Source organism: Camelus dromedarius, chromosome 1, assembly GCF_036321535.1.
Source record: "Camelus dromedarius isolate mCamDro1 chromosome 1, mCamDro1.pat, whole genome shotgun sequence".
NCBI lineage: Eukaryota > Metazoa > Chordata > Mammalia > Artiodactyla > Camelidae > Camelus > Camelus dromedarius.
In genome coordinates, this window is record NC_087436.1 from 42,097,244 (window position 1) to 42,121,681 (window position 24,438).

General features: G+C 38.0%; 1 protein-coding gene across 3 annotated transcripts in view; it reads left to right on the forward strand.

Annotated features, from left to right (window-relative positions):
• The first annotated feature begins 60 nt into the window (after positions 1-60).
• LOC135319230 (uncharacterized) overlaps positions 61-24,438 on the forward strand; it is a 61,705-nt gene continuing 37,327 nt past the window's right edge. For 2 of the 3 annotated variants that reach the window (XM_064478615.1, XM_064478639.1), the window contains exons 1-3: positions 2,840-3,381; positions 20,033-20,127; positions 22,986-23,084. In XM_064478615.1, coding sequence (XP_064334685.1) covers positions 2,967-3,381; positions 20,033-20,127; positions 22,986-23,084 — 609 coding nt within the window. In that variant the 5' untranslated portion in view covers positions 2,840-2,966. Of the gene's footprint in view, positions 3,382-20,032; positions 20,128-22,985; positions 23,085-24,438 lie in introns of all 3 variants that reach the window. The other variant, XM_064478670.1, reaches the window with a different exon arrangement.

The following is a 24,438-nucleotide window of genomic DNA, read 5'->3' on the forward strand; positions in this document are numbered from 1 at the left end:
ATAAAATTCTGTGCAAATGGTAACCTTCTAACAGCAGCTGCTTAGATGGTTAACTGCTGACATACTGCCTCACGGTCAAGTATTTGCCTCTGGTTGGAAACACGATACGCAGTGAGTTCAACTTGGAGAAAATTATGTGACTATCTCATCTGCTGATACTTGAGTCAGCTTCCATTGCCAGGCAAGGCCTTTTCTATCCATTGTTAGAAGGCACAGAAGAGGGTTTTCTCTCTACTTCTATGTAAATGAAAGCATAACTTCATTCAGAGAAACTGATTTCACTGAAGTTTCAGGAATAAATCTAAATACGTTACTTAAAATCAGAAGTTAGAAAAAAATGGTTCTTTTTATCATTTCTGCCTGGTAGTGTATAAAACTTATTCTTTTCCAAAGGGAGAAAAAAACAAAAAAGATAATCATCTTGGGCTAAGTGTGCCAAATAAATCCTTCCTTTGCATCCATTATCCCCATCGGCTAACTACTCAGGTCATTTGATTGTTCTGGCACAGTAACTTGCCATCTGAGAAATAGCATTGTTACAGCAAGAAAACTGTTGCATCTCGCAGTGTGCCGGGTCCGAGCAAAAACACAGCAAATTTATAATTAAAGTGAATTAAACAATTTTGCTAGAATGGATAAAGGCAATTGATATCTGCAGACATATATATTTAGACAAACATAAGAAGCAAATTGAGCATGTCATTGTTTCAAATTGGAAATTAAAAAAATAATAGATTACTCAGAAAGCCCAGAAAGCCATCCAGGAACACAGAAAAATCGGCCATGGTGGAAATTTTAAGTGTGAAAGTGATGCAATTAAATATAATTGGACATCGCTCTGAACAGCAAGATGATACACAGGGCAATCAAGAATAGATACAGAATAGGAAAGAAAAAATTGAAGACGGCACCATCAACAGTCATATTTTTTAAAATGTAGTCAGGCAATGTGCATTATGGCTTTCAAGTAAAATTACTTTGACAGTTTCATTTGGCCCATAAATGAAGTGTTTTGTTCACCAAATCTCTATAGTACCTCAGGACTTCCGAAAGTCATTCGTGATCCTTAGAACAAAGGGCTGTTAAATTCAAACTTGAAAGGCTCACAGTGATACTCTGAGATACACCTACGTCGTTTTATTTATACATTAGCTCAACAATCTCTGATATATTTCTACTACGGGTCAGGTAATAGGAAATGCCAGGACGTATGATCCTTGCCCGCGTGATCCGATTGCTCAGAGTAACGTGTTGTGAGAGTCTTACACAGAGTGCTAGGTAATCCCAGAAAGAGAGCTACTAACTCCCTGGGATTATGAAGAAATCCAGTCTGACCTGAGTCTTGTTGAAAGAGTAGAAATTTGAGAGGTAGAGAAGAGGTAAAGCAATTCAGATCTGAAAGATCAAGTAAGAGGGGAAATCTCTTTAGCTCCTTGTGCTAAAGCAGCACCAAGAAATATTACAGCCTATAAAGGAATTACCTCAAGAGAAATAGCACTAAATTAAATGCATATATGGCAGCTCTGATGCCTCCACATTTTATGCTCTTGGAGAAGGAGGAGAAACCCTTCTATGTTTCCCCACGAAAATCCAGACCGCACGTATTCTCTCTACCCTGATCAAGAAGTTGTGATACACTACGTTTTTGCATTTCAATGAGTCCTCCACTCTCCACATGATGTGAAGAAGTTGGAGATGAAGTAAATCCATAAAGAAGTTATGTCCCTTGAGAGTAAAGCATATTTTTTTAAGAACTGAGACTCTATAGTCAGACGACTTGAGTTAGAATCCTGGCTCTAACATTTACCAGGCAGCTTTGGGAAGTTCAGCAAATTTTGTCATCTTTCTGAGCCTTAGTGTCCTTATCTATGAAAAGGAAATAATAAGGCTTCAAAGGTTGCTGTGAGGAGTGAATGTGATCATGCTTATTAGCGTTTTGCGCGCTGCCTGCCACTGAGGAAGTGTTTCGTAGTTTAGTTATGGTTGTAATAACTGTAATCAGGAGTCATGCACATACACACCTGTGCATGCAGAAGAAGGGAATTTTATTTTATCTTGACAAAAATTAACCAGAATCGGCTAATTGGTGTCTACCGCCTCCTTGACATCCTTTATCATATCTTAAGAATTTTTATTGAAAGTAAGCAAAGTGGTATTGGACAGCATGCTTCTCCAGTCTTGACAGCACAGCCACCCGTCATTACTAAGACTGCTTGCTACGTGAACAGCTAAGGGAAATAATAAGGCTGTCCCTCCGATATGATGTACTGTCCAGGTGACATGTCTTTAAAAATTTTTTTCTCCCAAGATACATCCACTGCCACCACTTTATACTATTTTACTCTCTTTCCATTTATTCCCCATCATAGGGATAGCTGAATCCTTACCTACAACTATAGCTCTCACTCCTCAAAGAGCCAATTGACAAGTCCTTCTGCTCCCTCCTTTTCAAAACTATCTCTTCCTTCCATTTCCACTGCTATCAACCCAACCCAAGCCCCAGGCTCTCGTATGTGACCTACTGTAATGGCCACCTGTCCTCCAGACTGTAATCCCACCAATTAATCCTCAAGTTCACGGCCAGAATACCCCTATGCTCAATAACCTCTAATGATACCATTACCTTTAAGAAAAAGTTAACATTGCTTAGGAAAATGTTCAAATGGAAAACTCAAAGAAGGAAGAAAATCACACTAAGATGCTTTTTCCTAAAAAAGCAATAGGTAAAAAGATAGACACATGGAAGGAAGGAGGAAGGAAGAGGGGAGGAAGGGAGCTCTTTGACTTTACAAATGAAAGTCAAGCTGACATCTAATGTGCTAACAGAGCAGCAGCCCTGCATTTCTCACCATGTGCAAGAGGAGAGAAGCTGCACATCATGGCCTGGTGACTACTACAAGATCTCTTTCAGGTATATTAACTTATAACATTGATTTTTTTTCTTAAAAACCGTCATTATTAACCAAATGTATAAAAACAAAGGGATTACACCATCTCAGGGATATATTATAATTTCAAATGATAACTTCATTTTAGGTAAGATATTCAATGTATCGTGCTGTGCCATTTTTCTTGATACATTCTATGTATTTTTTGTAGTTTCACTGGTCACTATAGAGAAGTATAGTTCTCCTCTTGCTAACCATCAGATAAAATATACCCTAATTAAAACAACTTGTTGTCTCTATCTCGGCAGGAAACTCCTCTCAAGAAGTCATAAAACTAAGAAGTTTTCATCCTCTGATCAACTCCAAAGTCTCTCTCAGGCTCTTTTTGTGCTGCTGATACTCATTTCCCAGATATTTTTAAGTTTCTTTGTCCTAAAAATTCACCAGGATGTGAGCACGCTTGAAAAAAAGGGAGCATCAGCACAAATGAAAGGTAAATGAATAATGAATTTCTTGTTTGTTCTAAATCCCATTTCAGTTCTAAGTTAGAAAAGCCTTGGGTAAAAAACTAGGCTTAGGTAGCTCCACTGATTCTGCTTTAATTTTTTTGAGGCTGTAAATTTTTACAGTTCTTTTCTTTAACAGAAAAACTTTCCAAAATTTTCAACAGTGGCTCAGACACCACCACCATTGTTCCCCTCCCTCAAATTCTATCTGAATAATTTTTTTCTGAGCTCTGTTGAATCATAGAGCTTTCTGCCATATATACATATATAATATTACAAGTGTAATGTAATGTCTTAAATGTATTCATGCCTGTCTCCAAATATTCTGTGAACTATCAAAGCCACCCATTCCCAGGGACCAGCACAAATTGTGTGAATCCCTTTATAATCTTTAAAATGGCACACACGCACAGAAGTAAAATTAAACTGAAGCTTGTCACCCTTATGTGGGCATTTGGCAAAATATCTTTAATAAATAAACATATATATTTTTTCTTATCATAAAACTACCTCAGGCCTGCATGCTTCTTCCACTGGTAACCAGTCCCACTCACCTTCAATATTTTTAAGATATTTTTCTGGAAAAATTCCTTCATACCTCTTGAAGCTGTGTTTGCTCTTTAACATAAAAATACGTAATAACTTTTTGAAAGAGTGTTGTTATGGCAGAAATAAGATAATACATACATGTGCATAGCGAAATTGCTGGACAACATGGCCATTTCAGTTTTAGACAATTTGGCAAGAGGGATAACAGACTTGTCATCAGGGAACTGGTGAAAAATTTGCGGTTAAACAAAATGCCAGTAAGACAGTCATTTTGTATTTACTCCAATTTCTAATATAATTATCAATATTTTAAAAACAAAACAAAAATCAAAATGCTTTGGGCCAGAGAAACTGATGTGAAAATGAATACTTAGACAATAAGCAATCGGGGCTACAAAGGCTTACCTGAGCATTAGTTTTCCATTCCTCCTCTTGGATACAATTAGATTTACAACTCATCTGAAGCTGCATTCCTTGACAACTTTATAATCTGAAGAACCCACAGCAGCTGGCTCGTAACTCCTCCTCTAAGATTATGACTAACTAGTCTACCTGCCACCACCCCAAAAGTCATTCCCTCCCTCACAACCAGATGTCACAAAATATACCTGCTCAAAGCTTTTCAATGGCTCCAACTGCCTTCTGAGTAAAAACTAAATTTCCTTGCACAGCACTTTGTGATGTAGCTCTGCTTACTTGGCCTCAGGGCCCTGCCATCCTATTCATGGATTCTCCATGAATGCTGAAAATAAAATCTGTGGCTCCCCAAGCACACCATGGATTTTCCAAAGATACCCTTTCTTTCTGATTCCTCTCTTCCATGTTTACTACCACTTCTCATTTAGGAATCTGCTCAAATACTGACTCTTTGAAGAACCCCTCCTTGGCCATTCCCCCCTTTCTGTCCAAGAATCTGCCTTGTGGAAATGGAAGAGTGTTCCCCACGTTCGGCTGTGCTTCTTTACTCTTGCCTTCTTCACCAGACAGTAAGCTCTTGGAAGGTCAGGGTGCTCTCTTTCTCATGATTTCTCATGTCCCAGTACACGGCTTACTGCCTATCACAATAAGTATCCATCATATTCTGCGTTCATCTATAGCATACGGAGCACTCAGGAAGGACTGTCCTGAAGGGCAATAAAAAGCACACAAAAGTTCTTCACTAGCCCAAAGACATTAATAGAGAATTGACTTCTAATCTGTTTGAATCTGTATGTTCTTTAGATACAAGACCTCCAGATGAGATCTTCTAAAATGTAGAGGAAAACTGTAAGCCCTTAAGTCTAAAAAATAATGATACAGAGAGTCACCTAGGGCTAGTCACTAAGTTTGTGAATGCCAGATGACAGATTTGATGTGCATGAGTGACTAGTCACTTCTTTTTACCCTATCTGCGATAAATAAATTACCACCTCACACTCAGCAAACCCAAATATTGTCAATTATGCTTTTTAAAGTCTCCTTAATAAAGAGTAAACCAATTCAAAGGACCTGATTGATATGAATATATATATACAGCCAAAGAAAAATGGTAGCATTAATGAAGTTAGGAAAGGCAAGGAAAACAATTGTTGAATGCTGGCAACTTGCCAGGTGTTGTCTAAAATGTCTTACAAGGTTTGAGGCCCACAACATCCTGTACCCAGTTAGGAAAATACTATCACAATCATTTCACAGATGAAGAACCTGAGGCTTAGTGAGGCTTATCTCTCACCCAAGGTCATGCAGCTAACAAAAATCAAAAAGCTGAGGTTTGGACCCAGAGAGTCAGATAGCAGTACCTGTGTGATTATCCACTCTGATCGCCTACCGTGATTCAGTACTACGCCATTACTACCTGCACTACCTGTGCTTAATAATAATGATAATAAGTTAGGTATCAACCTCTCTCTTCCCCTGAAATTATATAAGAAATAATACTCAACACTGTCATCTTTAGGGCTAGACTTCAACACATAATTTTGAACAAGGTAGGTAATTTGGAATGCATGTGAATTTGCAATAAACATGACTGAATTTTGAATTGCCGAGATGCCTCTAATAGTTTCAGGAAGACACGCAGCTTGCCACATTCCCTTTCTTCAACCACTGCTGCTTATTCTTCCACTTACATAGCCTTTCCTTATAATGCAAGCTGTTACAAAAACACACTACACTGCGAAGCCTGAAATATCAGCCAGTTTGAAGAAGAATATCCAGCAGGGCTCCTTTTATGTATGTTTGAGAGTTTAATCATGTGCTGCTGGGCAGATGTTTGGCCCGTGAAGGTTACACAGTGGTCTCTTAAAGCAAACTATAAAAGTGCTTGTCCAGGGGAACAACCCGACAGGCTGATGACGCTTCCAGCCTGGGCAGTTATTTCCACAAATCTCCATACTGTGGACTTCTTAAACCACATGACCCATTCTTATATCCCTGGGTCTATGAATTAGAAACAATGTCACTTAGGAAAAATATCTCCTTCAATGTACTTCCTCCTCTGATCTTAGCCACAGGGAAAGCCGTTAGAAGTTCCTGGCCCTTCAAGGGAATGAAAATTCAAGCAGCTTTCAAGATTTTCATACACACACACACACACACACACACACAAAGTATTTGATTATCTAAACTTGAGGGGTAATAAAATTTTACTGTATTCAGCTGTTTTGAAACCATTTGTTTCACTCTCTAGTTTTTGGAACTTGCCAAATATTCAATATCCAGAAAACTCTTTTGACCTTATAAGTAGGCATGGGAATCATAATATTGACTTCTCCCAGCAAGATGTCCCCCTTGGGAGTGGTGGTGAGTTACCTGATCTGGGTGTACCACCGCAGCACTGGACAAACCCTTGAAAAACCAAGGTTGCCAAGATGGGCAGCCCAGCATTAAAGATCATTCTGAGATTGGCATCAGGTTCATTTGTGGTTGCCTGTGACTCAGCAGAAATTCAAGATGGACCCCGAGAATAAAGTCGGCTTTGTGGCATTTGTCAACAAAGCTATATTACTGTTTTGATCTAGATGACTCTCTAGATAAAAGAAAGATGCCTGTAAATCATACAATGGATGTAATTTCAGATGTGGTGAGCAAAAATGGCCCTGAGCAGCAAAGGATACTATGATTCTTTTTTTTTTAATTCCCTGGATTATTAGTGTCACATCCCTGCCAATTCCTTCCCCCCATTAATTCTATCAGCTGGGAAAACACCTTTAGCATCGAGAAGGGAAAAAAAAATCACACTTAGCCGCAGCAAGGTCCTGCTGAAAGGGACAGTGGTGTTCACTGCAGCAGTTCCTCTCTGTGGGACCTCATGCGACCCTCCAGGCCAGTTTACAAGATACAATTACTGGGCCTTATACGGTAATGAAAAAATGCATTTACAATGAGAATGTTCATCTTAAAAAAATTCAGAACACTTCCTTTTTTAATGAGAAAATACAAGTTTTACTACTATGCTAGTTCCTACCAGCCTTAGTTTTCCCTTATGTTGTATATTTATGACTTTTTTTTTATTAACCTCAGCACTGCCTTGAGAATCTGTTCTATTATTCTGTTCTTCCTGAAGTAAAGTATTTAGGTTGACATCAACAAGGACTGTGTACTGAAAGGCACTGACATATTAGATTCAAAAGTCAGCCGTTGTGACCTCGAGCACTGTTACTATTAGGACAAGCACAAGGCGGTACTTCTGGTCAGATACTGCTATCTGGTTACTTCTGCCCTCATTAATTTATTTGGAGGCTGGATTTTGGCTTGAAAATGTCCTACTGATTGCACATATATATATATTCAGTTTTTCCTCAAGCAAATAAAATATTCCAAATATATATAAACCTCTGATGATAACTTTTCAAACTTTGCATACCAAGTAAAATATTGTCTTATGTTGTAGCCTTTGTCTATAAGAGCAGACCATGCTGATGAATGAACTGGTGGATCTCTTCATTATTCAATCTGTTCTCTGTTGGTATATGCTTTGCTAACAACATACTAAATTTCATTTTCTCAAAGAGCACACATTGCATTTTTTACAAATAAGTTCTAATAAAAAGAAGCTTTCATAGATTTTATTTTTTTCAAAGTGTTTTTCTTCTCAGTACTAAAGACTTAAAATTTGTTCATGGTGAAGTAGCACTATGTAAATAATATTTGTTTACAAGGACAGGGCATAAAAGAGTGAAAATAAGTTTGCTTTGGATTCAAGCAATCTTAAGCTCCCATCGGCTATGTGACCTGGGGAAGTCACTCTCTTCTTCTGAATTCATTATCCCCATGTTCTGATAAGGAAATTAATACTAATACCTGCTCTGTAGGGTGGCTAAGAAATTCAAACTACTGATTGGAGAGTGTCTACTGTCTGGTGTAGTAAACTCAAAGAAAAAGCAGGATTACTATTTTTAACAATATTGAAATCACTTACTTAGTTCTTTTTTAATTTCAATGACTCTTTGTTTTTCCTCTGTGACTTTTTAGCACTTTGAGCTTTGTTTTATCCCTGGTCAGATTATTAATACAGCTTCTGGATGGCCTCTGAAAGTTACACATATATGACCGTGGCCCTTATTAATTCAGGGCTGTAGAACTATTCTCTCAGTTTTCTTTTTCTCTCTCCAAGTCTTACCATACTCCCTGGTGACTTCATTGTGAAAAATCAATTCATTCTTTCTTCCTTGCTTTCATTTGTCTTTAAATACATATCTATCATTTTAAACACCTTGCTGGCAATTGAGATATTACAAGGAACAAAACAGGCACTTTTTCTGCCTCCAAGGATCTCACAGCCCAATTGTGGAGCCAGCCTTCAATCAAACAATTACTAATACACCAGAAAATAATAGTAGAACATAACTTTGCTAAATACCACATAGGAAAGAAGCATGGTCTCTGTGACTAAATAGAAAAGGAATCTGGGAGCCAAAAAAAGCTTTACTGAGTAAAAATTAAAATTGACATGAGATTTGAAAGACAAGGAAGAGGCAAGTAGGTGACAGGTATCGTTGGCGAAAGAACAGAAGTGAGCAAAGCGGAAGAAAGAGCAGGAGCCCAGGCCCTGGGGTCGGAGGGGCAGGGCGTGTTCAGGCATCTGAGAGAAGGCTGCAGTGGCTGAATGGGACCCAGGTGGGAAAGGAGGTTGGTCGGGGAGGTGTGGGGGATGAGACTAAGCTGTGTCCTCAGATATATTAACGATTTTAATCTTTAGCCAGGTAAGCCACTGAATTTTTTTTAAGAAAAGGGTGGGTGACCTGACTATATTTGCATTTTGAAAGAACTCTCTGAATGCTACTTAGAGCATTGGGGACCTGGGAGCTTTTCAAATCCCATGTACCTACAAAGCACCTGCAAATGTTGTTAAATGCAGGTTCTGATCCAGTATGCCCAGGGTGGGGCCCAAGAGCCTGCATTTCTAACAAATTCCCAGATGCGGCAGCTACTGTGGGTCCACAGACCATGCTTTGTAGCTACGGGTTTTGAGAAAGGAAATATGGATAGAGTAAAACGGGAGGCCAGGGAATCAGTTAGGAAGATGTTCCTTAATTCATTTAATCATCCCTACGCATTTAGCATTTACTAAGGAACAGCCCCAGCCCCTCTTCCTGACTGTGGGAACAGGATGGTTAACAAACCAGGCAGGGTCCCAGTTTGTAAGGGGCTTACATGCGGGTGGATACTGCACTATGTAGGTAAGAGATGACAGAAGCTTAGGCTGGAATAGTGGCAGCCACACAGAGCACAATGAGCAGATTGTGGAGATACTTACTTACCTGGCAAAATGGGATAGAGAGACACTGGCTTTTGAAGGATGAGAGACAAGATTTGACAAGGCAGACTTAGGTTTCAAGCTATCTTCGAGATACCCACATAAAGTACATATTTACTCTGTAGATTTAGAGCTAAAAATAGAGATCAAGGTTCTCAGTGTGATCATGAGTTAGCTTTTCCATAGGTTGAACGTATGGTACCTTAAATATATTCATGTGGGGCTGTCAGGTAGCAGCCTCCCTCATCCAGCCACCTGCCCCATTGCTCAGCCCCATCCCCCTGGCCTCCTACTTTTCTGAGAAAAATAGGGCCTGTTCCCACACTCACATTCAGCTATAGCCGATCTCACCATCACTTCTTTTCTACAGTGTCTGAAGTGTGATAGCAACTCTTTAAAGTCACATTCCTTAAATTGATAATTTATGCTCAATGTGTTCATTTTCTCACCCAGCTTTCCTGGTTTACCCACTGCAAAATAATTTCTACCTTGGCAACTCTTTGAATCAGTCAGTTCAATCTACAGGTTTAAGTCCTCAACTTGTTTCAACTTCTCTGCTGCAGTATTGTCTACTTCTGTCTCCTGGAAACTCATTCCTCCGCCTCTCCTACATGTATTGCATACGTTTTCCTTTTATCTCTCAGAGGATTTCTTCCAATCACTTCTCCTGACTGTCGGTCTTCCAGAAATCTGTTTAATGTTGACATAACCTAAAACTGTGTGCACTCGTTCTTCTCATTGCACACGAACACTTCTCATTAAACACTTAACCCAGTGATTCAACTGCCATTGATATGCTTGAAAACTGAACCACTAACCCATTCTTTTCTGAGCTCCAGATCTATATAGCCAAGTGCCCACAGGACATTGCCACTTGAATGACCGCAGACACCTTAAAGTCAGCATGTCTAAAACTGACCTCACCTTCATTTACTGAAATGTCTCCTACTCTGTTTTACTGTTCTTGGTAAGTATTCTTGGCAGAAACCTGAGATCCAGTCAAGACTTATTTAACCTTCTCCTTCCTACCCCCAAACCAGAAGATAACCAAAATCTATTCATTCTGCTTCCCCTCCACCCTCACCCCCACTACTGCTTTCCTTAGGACCTCTTCAGTCCTTCCAGGGATCACTGAACCAGCCTCAACAAAACAAAACAAAACAAAACAAAACAAAACAAAACAAAACAAAACAAAAACAACCTCTGTATGTCTTTGCTCTTTTTTTCTTCTACTTCATCTTCTAACCAGTGTGAATTTCCACTTTGTAGCTTAAATATCTTTCCTGGTTCTCTGCTCTCTCTGGGAAAATGGCAGAACAGACCAGCATACTAGTTCTTCATGATGTAGGACTTCTGTATCTTTCTGATTTCTATTTCTCATGATAATCTTTCTTTTAGTCCAGCAGTACTGAGTTCCTGGCATTTGCCATTGGCCAGGTTATTTCATTGCAATATGCCTCCCAGTGTGGAGCATCATGGGATCCTCCTACCTGGAAGGTGCTTCTCTGGTCAGTTTGGAAGAAATATATTCATCTTTTCAGACTCATTTCAAGCATCTGCTCTTTTTTTTTTCTTTTTTGAGAATCTTTCCTGATCCTGCTTCTCTCTCTTTTGTGTCCATACTGTACACATAACATGTTCCTTTCATGGCAGAGCAATTTATTTGTTTATTTGTTAATATGCCTCATTTACTGAACTGTAAATTACTTGAGGATAAGATTTTATCTTTCTTGTAACTCTGAATTTCCCAACCAGACTCTGTAATAACATAACCTTAGCACACAATCTGATATATACAATAATAATTCAGTTTTCAACCCATGCCTGCAGAGTGCCACATCTTGTCCCATGCCACTGTGAAATCCACTGTCCTAGTCAGCTCTTCTATTTGCATGGGGTTATTTCTACCGTGGATCTTTTCCTTTACACATCTAGGCAGTATTCCAAAATAATCTCTCTTCACAACAACTTACAACAGGAAACCCATTCCTCCAAGTCTCCCACAACAAGCTTAGATCTGGCATCGATCTCTCCTTATTCACCATACACCATAGACTGTCATCCTGTCCTGGGAAACACATCCTTGCCCCCTTCCCCGCATCTACTTTGTACACATTAGTTGTAAAATTGAGCCATTTTGGAGGGTGTTAACTCCCCTATACCTGGGACAAGAATAACAGAAATCATCTTGGACAGTCTTTTCTGGGTATATCCTAGTTTATTCATTTTCATCATAAAGTGACTATAAATGTATAATTTTTCATGTGTGACCTACACACCATACCAGAAAGCAAAACTTCGATTTGGAAAACTGTCATCTATTGAGCATTTATGAAGTGTCAGGTACTCTTCAAAATGCTTTGCTTGTGAAATGGGACAGCATCAAATCAGATAAGTTGGAGACAGAGAGAGAATGAAGGGAATTATTTTATTTTATATTTAACAAAACTGAATTCCCCTATAGATTTTTTTTCTGTTTGGCAGTAACTAATCTCACTACTTACAGATATGATCACTTATGAATCAAAACAAGCTGACTATTAGGTGAATATTCAGCCTAATTAATGTATTAATCTCTCAGCCAGTGCTTACCTGTCCCTCTCTGATCTTCTTCCAATTCTCAAAAGTCTTTCCCTCTTACTCCACCTGTTTCCATTTTTTAAATTTTCCTGCTTGACTTGTGCCAGGAGCTGGGAGCAGCAAGGACAGAATGGAAGTATGGCTCATGGTTGAGTGCACGTCGGCATAATTGTAGGTAGAATGTCATTTCTTCAGTTTCATCTGCTCCTCCAGCTGGTACAGGTACCTTGCGGTCTCTCTTGGCATAGATGGCTTCTGAGGTTGGTTTTTTTCGTGCAGCCATGAGAATGACCTTCAGGTGCCCATATGGTCCCCCTGCAGCTTCCTCACTTGGGTGCTTCTCTAGAGGCAGGGCTGAGGCTTCCCCTTCTCTTGCCCAGTGGGTGACAGACCCCACGTCCTCTGCTGGTGTGGTCATTGGGTCTGCTGGGCTCCTAGATGGGTTTAATTCCCCTTCCAGCCCGCTGAAACACTTCAGAAGAAAAACTCTAAGAATAAATTTGTTACTTCTCACAGCCTCATGTAATGTGCCAATTTGATCAGCATGCCTTATTAACTGAAATAAAATTATTCATTCAAAATGTTAAGTATCACTATGAAGAGAATAGAGCTCTGAGCCTTCACATTGGATATCTTTCTGTGCTAACAACTCATAAAATTTCCAACCTTTGTGTCTAATTAATCAACTACTCACTATTTTACCTAATTACACCAGAAGCCATCCCTCATTCTCATCCACAAAAACGCTATTAAAAGTTATTTTCACTGTCTTGCAGAAAATCAGGTTCTCTGTGTTTAGAAAATTTCTGGTAAACTTAACAAGCAAGGAAAGGAGGGAAGGAAGAAAGGAGATTAAAAACTAATAAGATACAAAGAAAGGAGGGAGGGAAAGAGGGAGGGAGGAATGGGGAGGAAGGAAATAAGTAAGAACCAAAAAAAAAAAAAAAAAAAAAACAGAGAGGAAAATTCTCATTATTGATCCTCACTCAGTTCGCTGTGATGCTCAGTGTAGTCCTCCCTAAGTGTCACAAATCAAGAGCTTATTAGTCCCTTGTGTGAGGTCTTGTTCATGATTAAAAAAAAAAAACTGATAGAACTCTTCATCCCAACCAAGATCTTATCTAAGAAAAGCAAAGCCCTGATGGGTTTTTTTAAGTTTTTTTTTTAATTGAAGTACAGTCAGGTACAATGTTGTGTCAGTTTCTGGTATACAGTGTAATAGTTCAGTCATACATATATATACAGATATTCATTTTCATATTCTTTTTCACTATAGGGGACTATAAAATATTGAATATAGTTCCCTGTGCTATACAGTATAAACTTGTTATTTATCTATTTTATATATAGTAGTTAGTATCTGCAAATATTTAACTCCTAATTTATCCCTTCATACCCACCTCCCCTCACCTCCCAGTAATCATAAACTTGTTTTCTATATCTGTGAGTCTGTTTCTGTTTTGTAAATAAGTTCATTTGTCTTTTTTATTTTTTAGATGCCACATATAAGTGATATCATATGGTATTTTTCTTTCTCTTTCTGGCTTACTTCACTTAGATTGATGATCTCCAGGTCCATCCATGTTGCTGCGAATGACATTATTTTATTCTTTTTTTATGGCTGAGTAGTATTCTATTGTATAAATATACCACAACTTCTTTATCTAGTCATCTATCAATGAACATTTAGTTTGTTTCCATGTCTTGGCTGTTGTAAATACTGCTGTTAAGAACATTGGGGTGCATGTATCTTTTCAAATTAGCATTCCCTCCAGGTATATGCCCACGAGTGGGATTGCTGGATGATACAGTAAGTCTATTTTTAGTTTTTTGAGGAATTTCCATAGTTTTCCATAATGGCTGCACCAAACTACAGTCCCACCAGCAGTGTAGGAGGGCTCCCTTTTCTCCACAGCCTCTCCAGCATTTATTGTTTGTGGACCTTTTAATGATGACCATTCATACAAATGGCCAATAGGCTCATGAAAAAATGCTAAATATTGCTAATTATCAGAGAAACACAAATCAAAACTACACTGAGCCCTGATGTTTTGATTGGGGTCTCAGGGCAGGTACTTAGCCTCTCCCTGTACCTCATCTTCCTCACTGCCCCCCCTCCACTGCCCTCCCTCTTGCACTGTTACCCTTATGATTTCTGGTAAGAGCCCCATGGCATGAAGAACCATAAGGCACTGGCAACCAAAGTTTGTAAAACTGCAGTTGTGTAGATCTTGTTCTGGAATTGCTTCAGGCTCACCAATCTGCAGTACAGGTAATCTATTCTGTCTTCTATTTATTGGAAACCAGGATGTTATTTTATGCCTCCAATTTTCTAGCATCCTTCCATTTTCCACAAGTCTTCACAATGTATTAGCAGCAGACATGTGGACATCTCTTCCCCAAGTTCCCTCAGAACCGAGGCTCCAATCTGTCTGGGTCATCTGGAGCATCAGGTCCACTCTGTAAATTATCTCACCTCTCTTGCTGATCAATTCCCATCTGATGACCTGTGCTCTGCCCTCTCTAGCTGAGGGATCATTTCCTTGACAAAGCAGCTAAAGCTCTGTGAAGTGAAGGAGCTCTGTTTCTCCCCTGTCGTCTGTTAACATTATGCCATCTGTCCCAAGCAGCCGGCTTATACTTACTTTTGTCTTCTCCTTGCTTTTAACATGCCGGAAAAAGCCCTTTGGTACTGTTGACATTTTTCTGAAGTCACATTTTATTCAGGCTTATAGATTTCCTGCTGTAATCTATGTAAGTTTACAGCACTTTTAATATTAGTTCTTGGTCATGTCAACCAATTTCCCTGTCTTGTGCATGACAAATTCCACTCGAAGTCAATTAGAACGTATGTGTTAGTTAAAGTTCTAAAATATAAACCTGAGCTCTTGAAAGTGTTCTTTCTAGAAAGAGCAATGTCACTACACCTGCCCACCCCCACCTCCACACCCGACTTTTACTCATTCATGTTGGAATCGTTCATTAGCAGGATTTTTTTTGTTTTTTGAGTTCTCAATTCCTGCCAAACTACTTTTCCTTTTAAAGTCCCAGGATGAGATTCCATAAATATCATTATTCTTACCTATTACTATCCACATTTCTCCACTTTCTGCTGCTCATGTGACTTTATCTGCCTGGTGTTCCCTGCTTTAGTTACCATCATCTGTGTCCAACATTTCCACATATCCAGCCATCATTATCTGATGGTCACCATTAGGTCCAGAGTGCTAGCCCTAATTATAGTCCTGTGTTCTGAAAAATGAAAATGTCATTCAAGGTCCCTGTTATGGGTTGAATTGTGTCCCCACAAAAATTCAAAAATGAAGTTCTAACCCCTCGTATATCAGCATGTGACCTAGTTGGAAAATAATGTCATTGCTGATGTAATTAGTTAAGCCATACAGAGTAGAATGGGTCTCTTTTTCAATATGCCCAGTGTCCTATAAAGAAGGAAAATTTAGACACAGACACACCCAAGGAGAGCCCCATGTGAACTTGAAGGCAGAGATCAGGGTAATTCATCTACAAAGCAAATAATGCCAAAGATTGTCAGTAAACCTAGGAGAGAGGCAAGGGACAGATTTTCTAAACAGCTCTCAGAAGGAGCCAACCCCACCAACACTCAGATCTTGGACTTCGAGCCCCCAGAACCATGGAGCAATACATTTCTGCTGTTTAAGCCGCTCAGTTCACAGTACTCTGTTATTCCACTTCGGTAAGCCGATATACCAGTTACAAACACATCAGCTAGTATGCTTTTAAAATAATCTGTCTTCCAGATGAATCCTCATGATAAGAAAATTCCATTACTACAGGAACTTGTATATTTCCTTTGTCAGGTTTTTAAATTTTTTCCTAAAACCCATCCTCCATTTTCTCCATCTGGCTGGAAAGTCTTACCTCTGTGTAAATTTTACTTTCATTTTGTTTACTGCTTGGTCACGTTAGAGAGAGGATAAATAAGTTTCCTGACGCTCTTCATGTTTCCTTCACCAAATTACTCGGCACTTTCTCTGTGATCGCCTTTCTTATTGTGATGTGATTATTTCAGCCAGACAGACAAAATAGTATTCAAGTCCATGAACTCAGGAGTTACACTGCTGATTTTACATCTTTACTAACAATACAACCTTGACCAAGGTTTTTTAAAAATTTCTTCAGGCTCCATTTTCCTCATCTACATCTGATGATTTAAAGAAAGAAAGGGGAAAAAGAAAAAAGAAAACCTTACCCAGTAAGTTAGTGGAGATGACTAAACAAGCTAATGCATGGAAGAATCTCAGAGCACTAACAATGTATATTTAGTGCTCAATAAAATTTAGTTCTCATAGTCTATGCACTCTAGTTTTTTTTTTAATTCAATCAAACAATTGTTTGGTTTTTTTTTTCTCTCTCCCTTCCCTCTTTCTACTTTTAGATTAAAATCCTACTGATTATATCAGCAATGTCTGGGTCACTGTTTTTTGTCCTTAGCAAATAATTCAATCCAAGTCAAGGATACATTCTCATAGACTAAAACATGTCAAGGAAAACAAGTCCTGTGTTTCTACGCAGGAATCCTTTGTTCACTCCCAATTTTCTTTCTTCTGTAAAGTTTTAATCTTCCATTCTAAGAGGGAAAATCAAATCTATCTTCAAGCCTTCTAGTTTTCTACTCGGAAGTCCACACTTCCTCAGAGATCCCTTGCCAATTGATCTGGCAGTGGTATTTGTTCCAATCCAGACCAGCAGGAAGAAGGTCATTGCAAAAATTCCACCAGATACTCTGCCATGCAGACAATAATTAATGGGGGAGACAACACCCCTTCCTCCTCATAATAGCCCGTCCACAAAAACTCACTGTACACACCAGTCATTACCTGCCTTGGGTGTTTTTCTTGGGGGCTGCCAACAGATTTCCTCAAAGATGTTCATGATTAAAAATCCTCTTTACTCTTTGGAAAAAGAAAGGCGGCTGCATTTCCTCTTTTTTTTTTTTTTTCATGCCATTTGTAGCAACATGGATGGACCTGAAGATTGTCATACTAAGTGAAATAAGCCAGAAAGAGAAAGAAAGAAAAATACCATAAGATATCACTTACACGTAGAATCTAAAGAAATGACACAAATGAACTTATTTACAAAACAGAAACAGACTCACAGACATAGAAAACAAACTATGGTTATGGGTGGAGAGGGGGAAAGGGATAAACTGGGAGTTTGGGATTTGCAGATACTAACTAGTATATATAAAATAGATAAACAACAAGGTCCTACTATACAGGACAAAGAAGTATATTCATATCTTATAATGCCTATAATGAAAAAGAATATGACAGGAATATATATAGGTATATATGTAACTGAAACACTATGCTGTAAACTAGAAACTAGCACAACATTGTAAACCAACTATACTTCAATTAAAAAAAAAAAAAGCATGTCATTTCCTCTTTAGCTATCTCAGTTCTGCTCACGTGAAAAGGAAGGTATTGGTCATACAGCATTGGTGGTTCAAAGCTTCTCTCCTTTCTCCTCAGCGTTTCTAGTCACTAGCAAAGTTTCCCTGATTTCAGTGCCTTCATCTTCCCCATAATTCCCCCTGCTTTTTAAATTCAGGTCATTTCTTACGTGCTCTCTGGGAATATTTCAACCTCAGTAAAGAAATCTTCCTCAAACCCTCACAAGTTCTTTCCCTTCCTTCTCTTTCCCTTTGGCTGTTAAATTCAGACATCCATAATAATCTGCCCAGTGATTAGCACTAGTCCCCGAGTTATTTTTTAATCACAAAATGCAAACACAGATGTAATCAGCCACATCACAGCCCTGCAAAAATTTTTTTGAACAAATTTCTGTTTTCTTAAATTTAAAAAAGTCTGCTTCTCCCCTCTTCTTGGCAGGCCTTTAACCATTTCCAGATTTAAAAGAAAGAAAGAAAGAAATCAGTTACTGATAGCAACGAATTAAATCAAGAAAAGACTTCCCTAAATTTGTCATGCAGTATTGTTGGTCAAAGATAGTCCTGACCTGAAGTCCCTGTTTCCCACTTTTCTTTCCTTGAAGACTGCCACGTGCCTGATGATTTAATAATCCTGTTCCTGGCATGGGGAGGTATATGAAAGGACATTTGGATGAGACTAGCAAACTCATTATTCACATCAACCTAAAATGTGATCCCTTGAATTCTAGCGGTGAAAGGTTAATGGTTTAATTCACTAGACTCCTTTGAATTTTAATTAAAATTATAAAAAAGATCTTGAATTTCAGTATGACCTGGAGCTTTCTATATTGACTATCAGATATGTCATCAAAGCTCAATCTCTTATGTGCAGTAAATGAAGAACTCTGACAATACTTCTCATTTACTTCTCATGAATTTTATTCTGTAAACACTTCTGGCAGTGCATCACAAATGATCATCCTTCTTCTTTAGTGGGCAGTGCTACACACTATCTGTCAATGAGCTATATGTACCACATCCCAAGAGTCAGACCCTCAGAATGATGCTGATAGGTATCTTCAGAATATGCAGTATGAAGCAAATTTGTATTTTCAATATTCAATAGAATATTCTTTATATGTGTTTATCTATTGCATGTTCCCTTTTCACCGTGCTGTGCTTAATTTCTTTAGATCTTAAAGTAAAGCCTTTAGGAAATTAAGTTAACTCTTTTTCCTTTTGTTATTAAATGTCAAAAGAACTGATCTCTTTGGAAATCATATTACAAAGTACTACTACATACTAATAATATTGATAATAGCAAATATGTTGGTAATAGCATACCGCTAAACAATGCTTATTTTATGCCAGGCACTAGTCTAAGAGTTTTATGTATATTAAAACTCAGTTAATTCTCATAATAATCATATAAACAGGTACTATTACTGTCCCAATCTTCCAGAAGATGAACTTAAGGACAAGGAAGATAAGTAAGTGGCCAAGCTAGGATTCAAAGCTGGGCATCTGAAACTAGAAACCACAATTCATTTTAAATAAAATCAGTTATTATCTCCAGATCTCCATAGGCAATGAAACTTGGTATTTAAAACATGAAGATGTTTCCACTTAAATAAAACTTTATGCTAAATATGGTATATGCAATATTGTTAGACACCATGGTGTGATGCTAAACATTGCAATTTGGTTTTCATACTATTATATATATATATAAAAGGAAGGAGAAAGGAAGCAGGATTTCAAAAATCAAAAAGTGGTTTAGTAGGTGCTCAGGAAAACAGGCAGTAGAGGAGGAGTGGCCCGGAGCAGCTGGGAAATGTCAGTGGGGGAGAGGGATCCATCTTTCAGCACACATATTATGGGTTGTAGTCTCCAACATGCCCTTGGTATTGGAGCCAAATGCCATGTAATACCCTTCCATGGCTAGAGTTTTCTGATATTTCAGTGTTATTGTGTTATTGGGTGCATCATTGTGTATTCACATTATGTATATTCATATTAGTTCATATGGGATATAAATTTACCTTGATTATTTTTTTCCTCAAAGATGGTAATAAATAATCGTTCTTTTAACAATCATTTTCTAATAACCAACTTTGCTAGAAAACATCAATTCCATTTGATTAGGTATGCTTGCATTTATAATTATAAATTCAAAATTCTCAGGATAATTCTAAATGATTAATTATTAAGCCTTATTACATTGTTTATACTAAAGTATGTAACTTATTTATATAATAAGTATGGTATTGCATATACTCTAGTGATGAAAATCCATCATGTTCTGAAAAACATTTCAAAAGTGATCTCACTGTCTGTCTTTTTCTTTTAACAGTATCTTTTAACAATGCCAGTGAGCAGACGGATGTAGAGACAATTAACACCCGGAAAGAACAGACGGAATCTGAATTGAAAGATTTAAGCCAGCAGGTAAGGACAGATTCATGGTTTACCAAGTCTAGATCTGTAGTTCGAAACAGTAGGTAGAGAGAAGATATGATTCAGGAGAAGGGGATATCTTTATTCTAAAGAAATGATCTATTAAACAGAGTACTATCTTTGAATTAAGAATGGACACTTACTAAACTGACTGACTTTGTAGAATCAGCTATCATGTTTTTTGTTTCTACTTTGCTTCTCTTTTCCCCTTCTGAGAAGCATGAAAATCCAATTCTTTTTTACCCTGCTGATTTTTTGACATTTTCCATTTGGCAAAAAGGAATTTCTCTCCCTCCATGGCGTTTCTAATGGACCTGAAACCGTATGATTAACATGGCTTCCTTCCTCACACTAGGCTTGGCATCAATAAGGCTTTCAGAAGTAACGTGTACATCTCCTCAGATCAAGTGCTAATTTCTGTAAGTCCTAGCTGAAAAGCTGTTATACGTAGCCTCCCTCATTCGGCATGAGATCTGAGACGAAAATATTTTTGCTGCTTAGGTTTTCGCCTTTAAATTATTTAGAAGGAATTAAAATTACGTTAATGGAATACAAGATCAAGTTATGAAATGCTTCCTCTTGGCGGGGCGCTACTCCCCCTGACTTAGCACAAATGGGCAATGTTTCAGGATTCCTAACCCTGCTGCAGAGTAGAACCATTTGGGGGACTTTTTAAACTGAAAAATATCAGTACTCAGACCTACCTTCCGAAAGTCTCAGTCACCTGTTCTGGAGTAGCACCTGACATCAAGTAGTTTTTTAAAGTTCTCCAGGTAAAACTAATGTACAACTAGGATTTAAATCATAGGCTTATTCTACCTAACCTCATATAACTGAAATGTTAAAAAAAAAAAAAAAGGCATGGGTGAAATCAATGATTTGGGATCAAGTCACATGAAATATTTTCATTTAAATAGAAATCCTTTACCAAGGTAAGGCAGTCGTGCTGATTCAACATTTCATGCTTAGCAAACTTCAACTTCATGACCAAAGCTTAAAATCAGTTCTAGTAAAGCAGTCTTTCTTTCTATTAAATATTTCTTGAGTGGCTAAGTGACTGAATAAATACAAACAGCAATCCTGTAGGATCATATCTTTAAAATAGGGTAATATCTTGTTTTTTTGAACTGTGATTTTATTTCTAATTCGTTTTACATGTTAAATGTGCTGTTCTGACACTCTTGGAAAACTGTCCAGGCTCTCAGATTTTTTCACGTAGGGAAACAGATATGTAAAATAGTCTATTTCAATATTAAGAAGCCATCCCCATAAAACTATCCCCCAACCTAAAATCATTGTCATTTCATCCTTGTACACACAACTTTCCACTTCATCACCATATTACTCTAAAAAATGAACCGACTCCACTACATAGCAAGCAACTTACCTGTCTTCCCATTATTTTTGATCAGGATATTGGCCTCAGAATCCTTTATCAGGGCTTTAAATAATTTCTAAATTCATAATTTCACCAATTAAAGCAATCTGATAACTTAACTTGATTCAAAAGAATTTGAAAGACGTTAACCACCTCAAATGCAAGTAAGTGTTGCATCTTCTCTCCTTCCCAATAATAAATGTGATTCTTTTGTTTTGGGCTTATTTTTCTCACTTGTCATTTTCTTAATTCAACAGATGCTTTGCAGCGCCAGGCACTGGTCAAGGAACTTAGGTTCACGATCCCTCCTTGTGGAGTGTACATTCTCATCTTTTAGTTCAGTGACAACTCAACAATTGGTTTCATCTTAGTATCTAAAAATTCCTATTCTAAGCAAATCTTGATCAGATGCAGTGTTAAAGATGTGTGGACATATTTTAAAGAATAGCAAATACCAGCTTCGCTGATGAAAACACTCACTCTACTGCCCTGAGAATCGCGAAGCTTGTCCGCATTGGAGACACCAGACCTGGGCACCCGTCTCAGCTCCGCCCCTTCCTGCCTGTGTGCCACTGGAAACGTTACTTCAGTTCTGTACCTCTCACAGTTTCTGTATAGACCAAATGGGAATAAAACTTCACAGAGTTGTGTTAAAATCCTGTAAAGCACCTACAACATCATTAGCCAATAGCAAGTGTTCGCCAAATCACGGTTAACATTAAATTGTAGATAACAAAGTTAAAAAAAAAAAAAAGTAGTCTCTATTTATAATGTTAGTAAATTAAAAAAAAAATAACTCTTGATGATGAGGCTCAGCAATCCTTTTTAGTAAAGCAAGCTAACCACCTCTGATGCAATTGGGCTCTTTATTAGGGTTGGAATAATAGATTCCCTACTCCAGAGAGAATTTATGGCCAAGCCAGATTAGGTAATTCCTTTACTCTGTTCCCCTCTTACCTAGCCCTTTCCCTTCCCCTTCCCCACCCTTGTCACACTCATAATTATGTGATTCACATCTTTTTTACCACTTCACTGCAAGCGGCCAGACAGCAGGAGACGGGCTCTAGCATCTATAGCACAGTGCGTTTCCTACTGAATGCCCAGCACACAGCTCAGGGGCTGGGACACAATACATACACAACAAAATTTCTTTTTATTTTTTTTTAAATTTTTTATTGATTTATAATCATTTTACAATGTGTCAAATTCCAGTGTTCAGCACAATTTTTCAGTCATTCATGGACATATACAATCTTTTTAATTGTAAAGCAATCAGTAAGAAATTTATAATTTGCCTCACAGATGTTCGGGGTTTTTTTTTCCACATAGCCTAAGTCATCTTTAGGAAATGTAGGTGCAAATATCCTGGAAAACAAAGCAGACCAGTTGTAACAGCTTGTATTTTTATCCATAAATTTGTTCTATCTGTTGTGATTTTTGTTGGTTTACTTACTTTCATTTTATTTTTCAGAGAATTGCCTCCATAGAAACTATTATTTCCAGAAATACTGAAGAACAGTCTGCTTCAGCTGAGAAAAATGAAACTGGCTTTCCTAAAGAGACAAACCAGGTACTGTTACATGGGAACGAGGAATGAGCTGAGAGGAAAAGGCTGCAGCTCCCAGGGCTGCTGGTCAGTCCTTTCTTATGCCTTGTTTGTGAGGTTCTGGGCCAAGTCCTTCCATGAAATAAATACACGTTGAACCCTCACAAATACACTGTGATGGGCCTTCTATTACTGGGTCCATTTTGTCAATGAAGAAGCATGTGTTACATGAAGTTAAGGATTCTCTGGGGCACATGATGATAAGAAGGTGAAACTCGTCTCCTGTTCAGGACTCCCTGACCACATGTCATGGATGTCCTGAATATCTCATGAATGTCCTTTTGTCATCTTGATCCTGGGTTCAAATAAGAACAGCTTTACCTATATTACAAACAAAAAGTAGACTCATGAAGTAATCAAAATATAAACAATGGATATATTTTTTGCAGTTTGCCTAAAAAGATACCACAAAGAAATGTTTCATAATCACAACTTCGTTTCAAAGTGCAATTTTTTTTCCTCCAAGGTAGTAATGTTGAGGAGCTGTGATCTTTACAGTTAGAAGGAAAAATATATTCTGTAATATTACAAAGTCACAGTCAATAGTAAGCTTGCTTAGGACTTCCTGAGATGTAGAAGAAAATAAAATGGTGTAGCAGAAATATTAGCAGTAAATATTTGGTAAATATTTCCACATTGTTTGCAATATCCTTCTTTCAGGTACACAGACAAAGAATTGGTATATATAAACCAAAATAAGTAAGTTCATACATTCAGTGTTGTAACTGACACACTAATATAAACGCTAGACTAAGCTTAAAGCAGTGAAAAGCTTCTAGCTAATTTACTGGGTAGTGTGAAAAGTTGCCTACTTAATTATATAAAGTCTCTAGTTTTAATGACCTCACAACAATTTGCAAGTTACAAATTTAGATATTATCAGTCCCTCAAGACTATAGTAAAGGGATGTGACATTAGATTAACCTCCATTCTCCTGGGGAACAAACTGAAACACGAGCAGGTGACTGATCCAAAGTGACTCTAATTGCAAGCAGAGCCAGAAACCATAAAGAGGCTCTCTTTTGCAGAATGTCCCTGACATTCCTACCCATCACATGCAGGTACTGAGAGCTTTGTTTCTCACCATTACACTATATCAGGAGTTGCTTACTGTTGAAAATGTGGTTAAGTAGTCTTATCAAAAAAGAGGTTGAAATTTTGGTGAAAGAACTGAGGTGACATCAAGGATATTGAAAAAATCTAGGGAAAATGATGAAAGAACGGAGATATGAGGAAAGAGAAGATTATTCTTTCAAAAAAGGCACTGATGCCGTTCTTCAGAGTAGCAGCTTTCATTTCCTTAAAAACCTGCAGACTG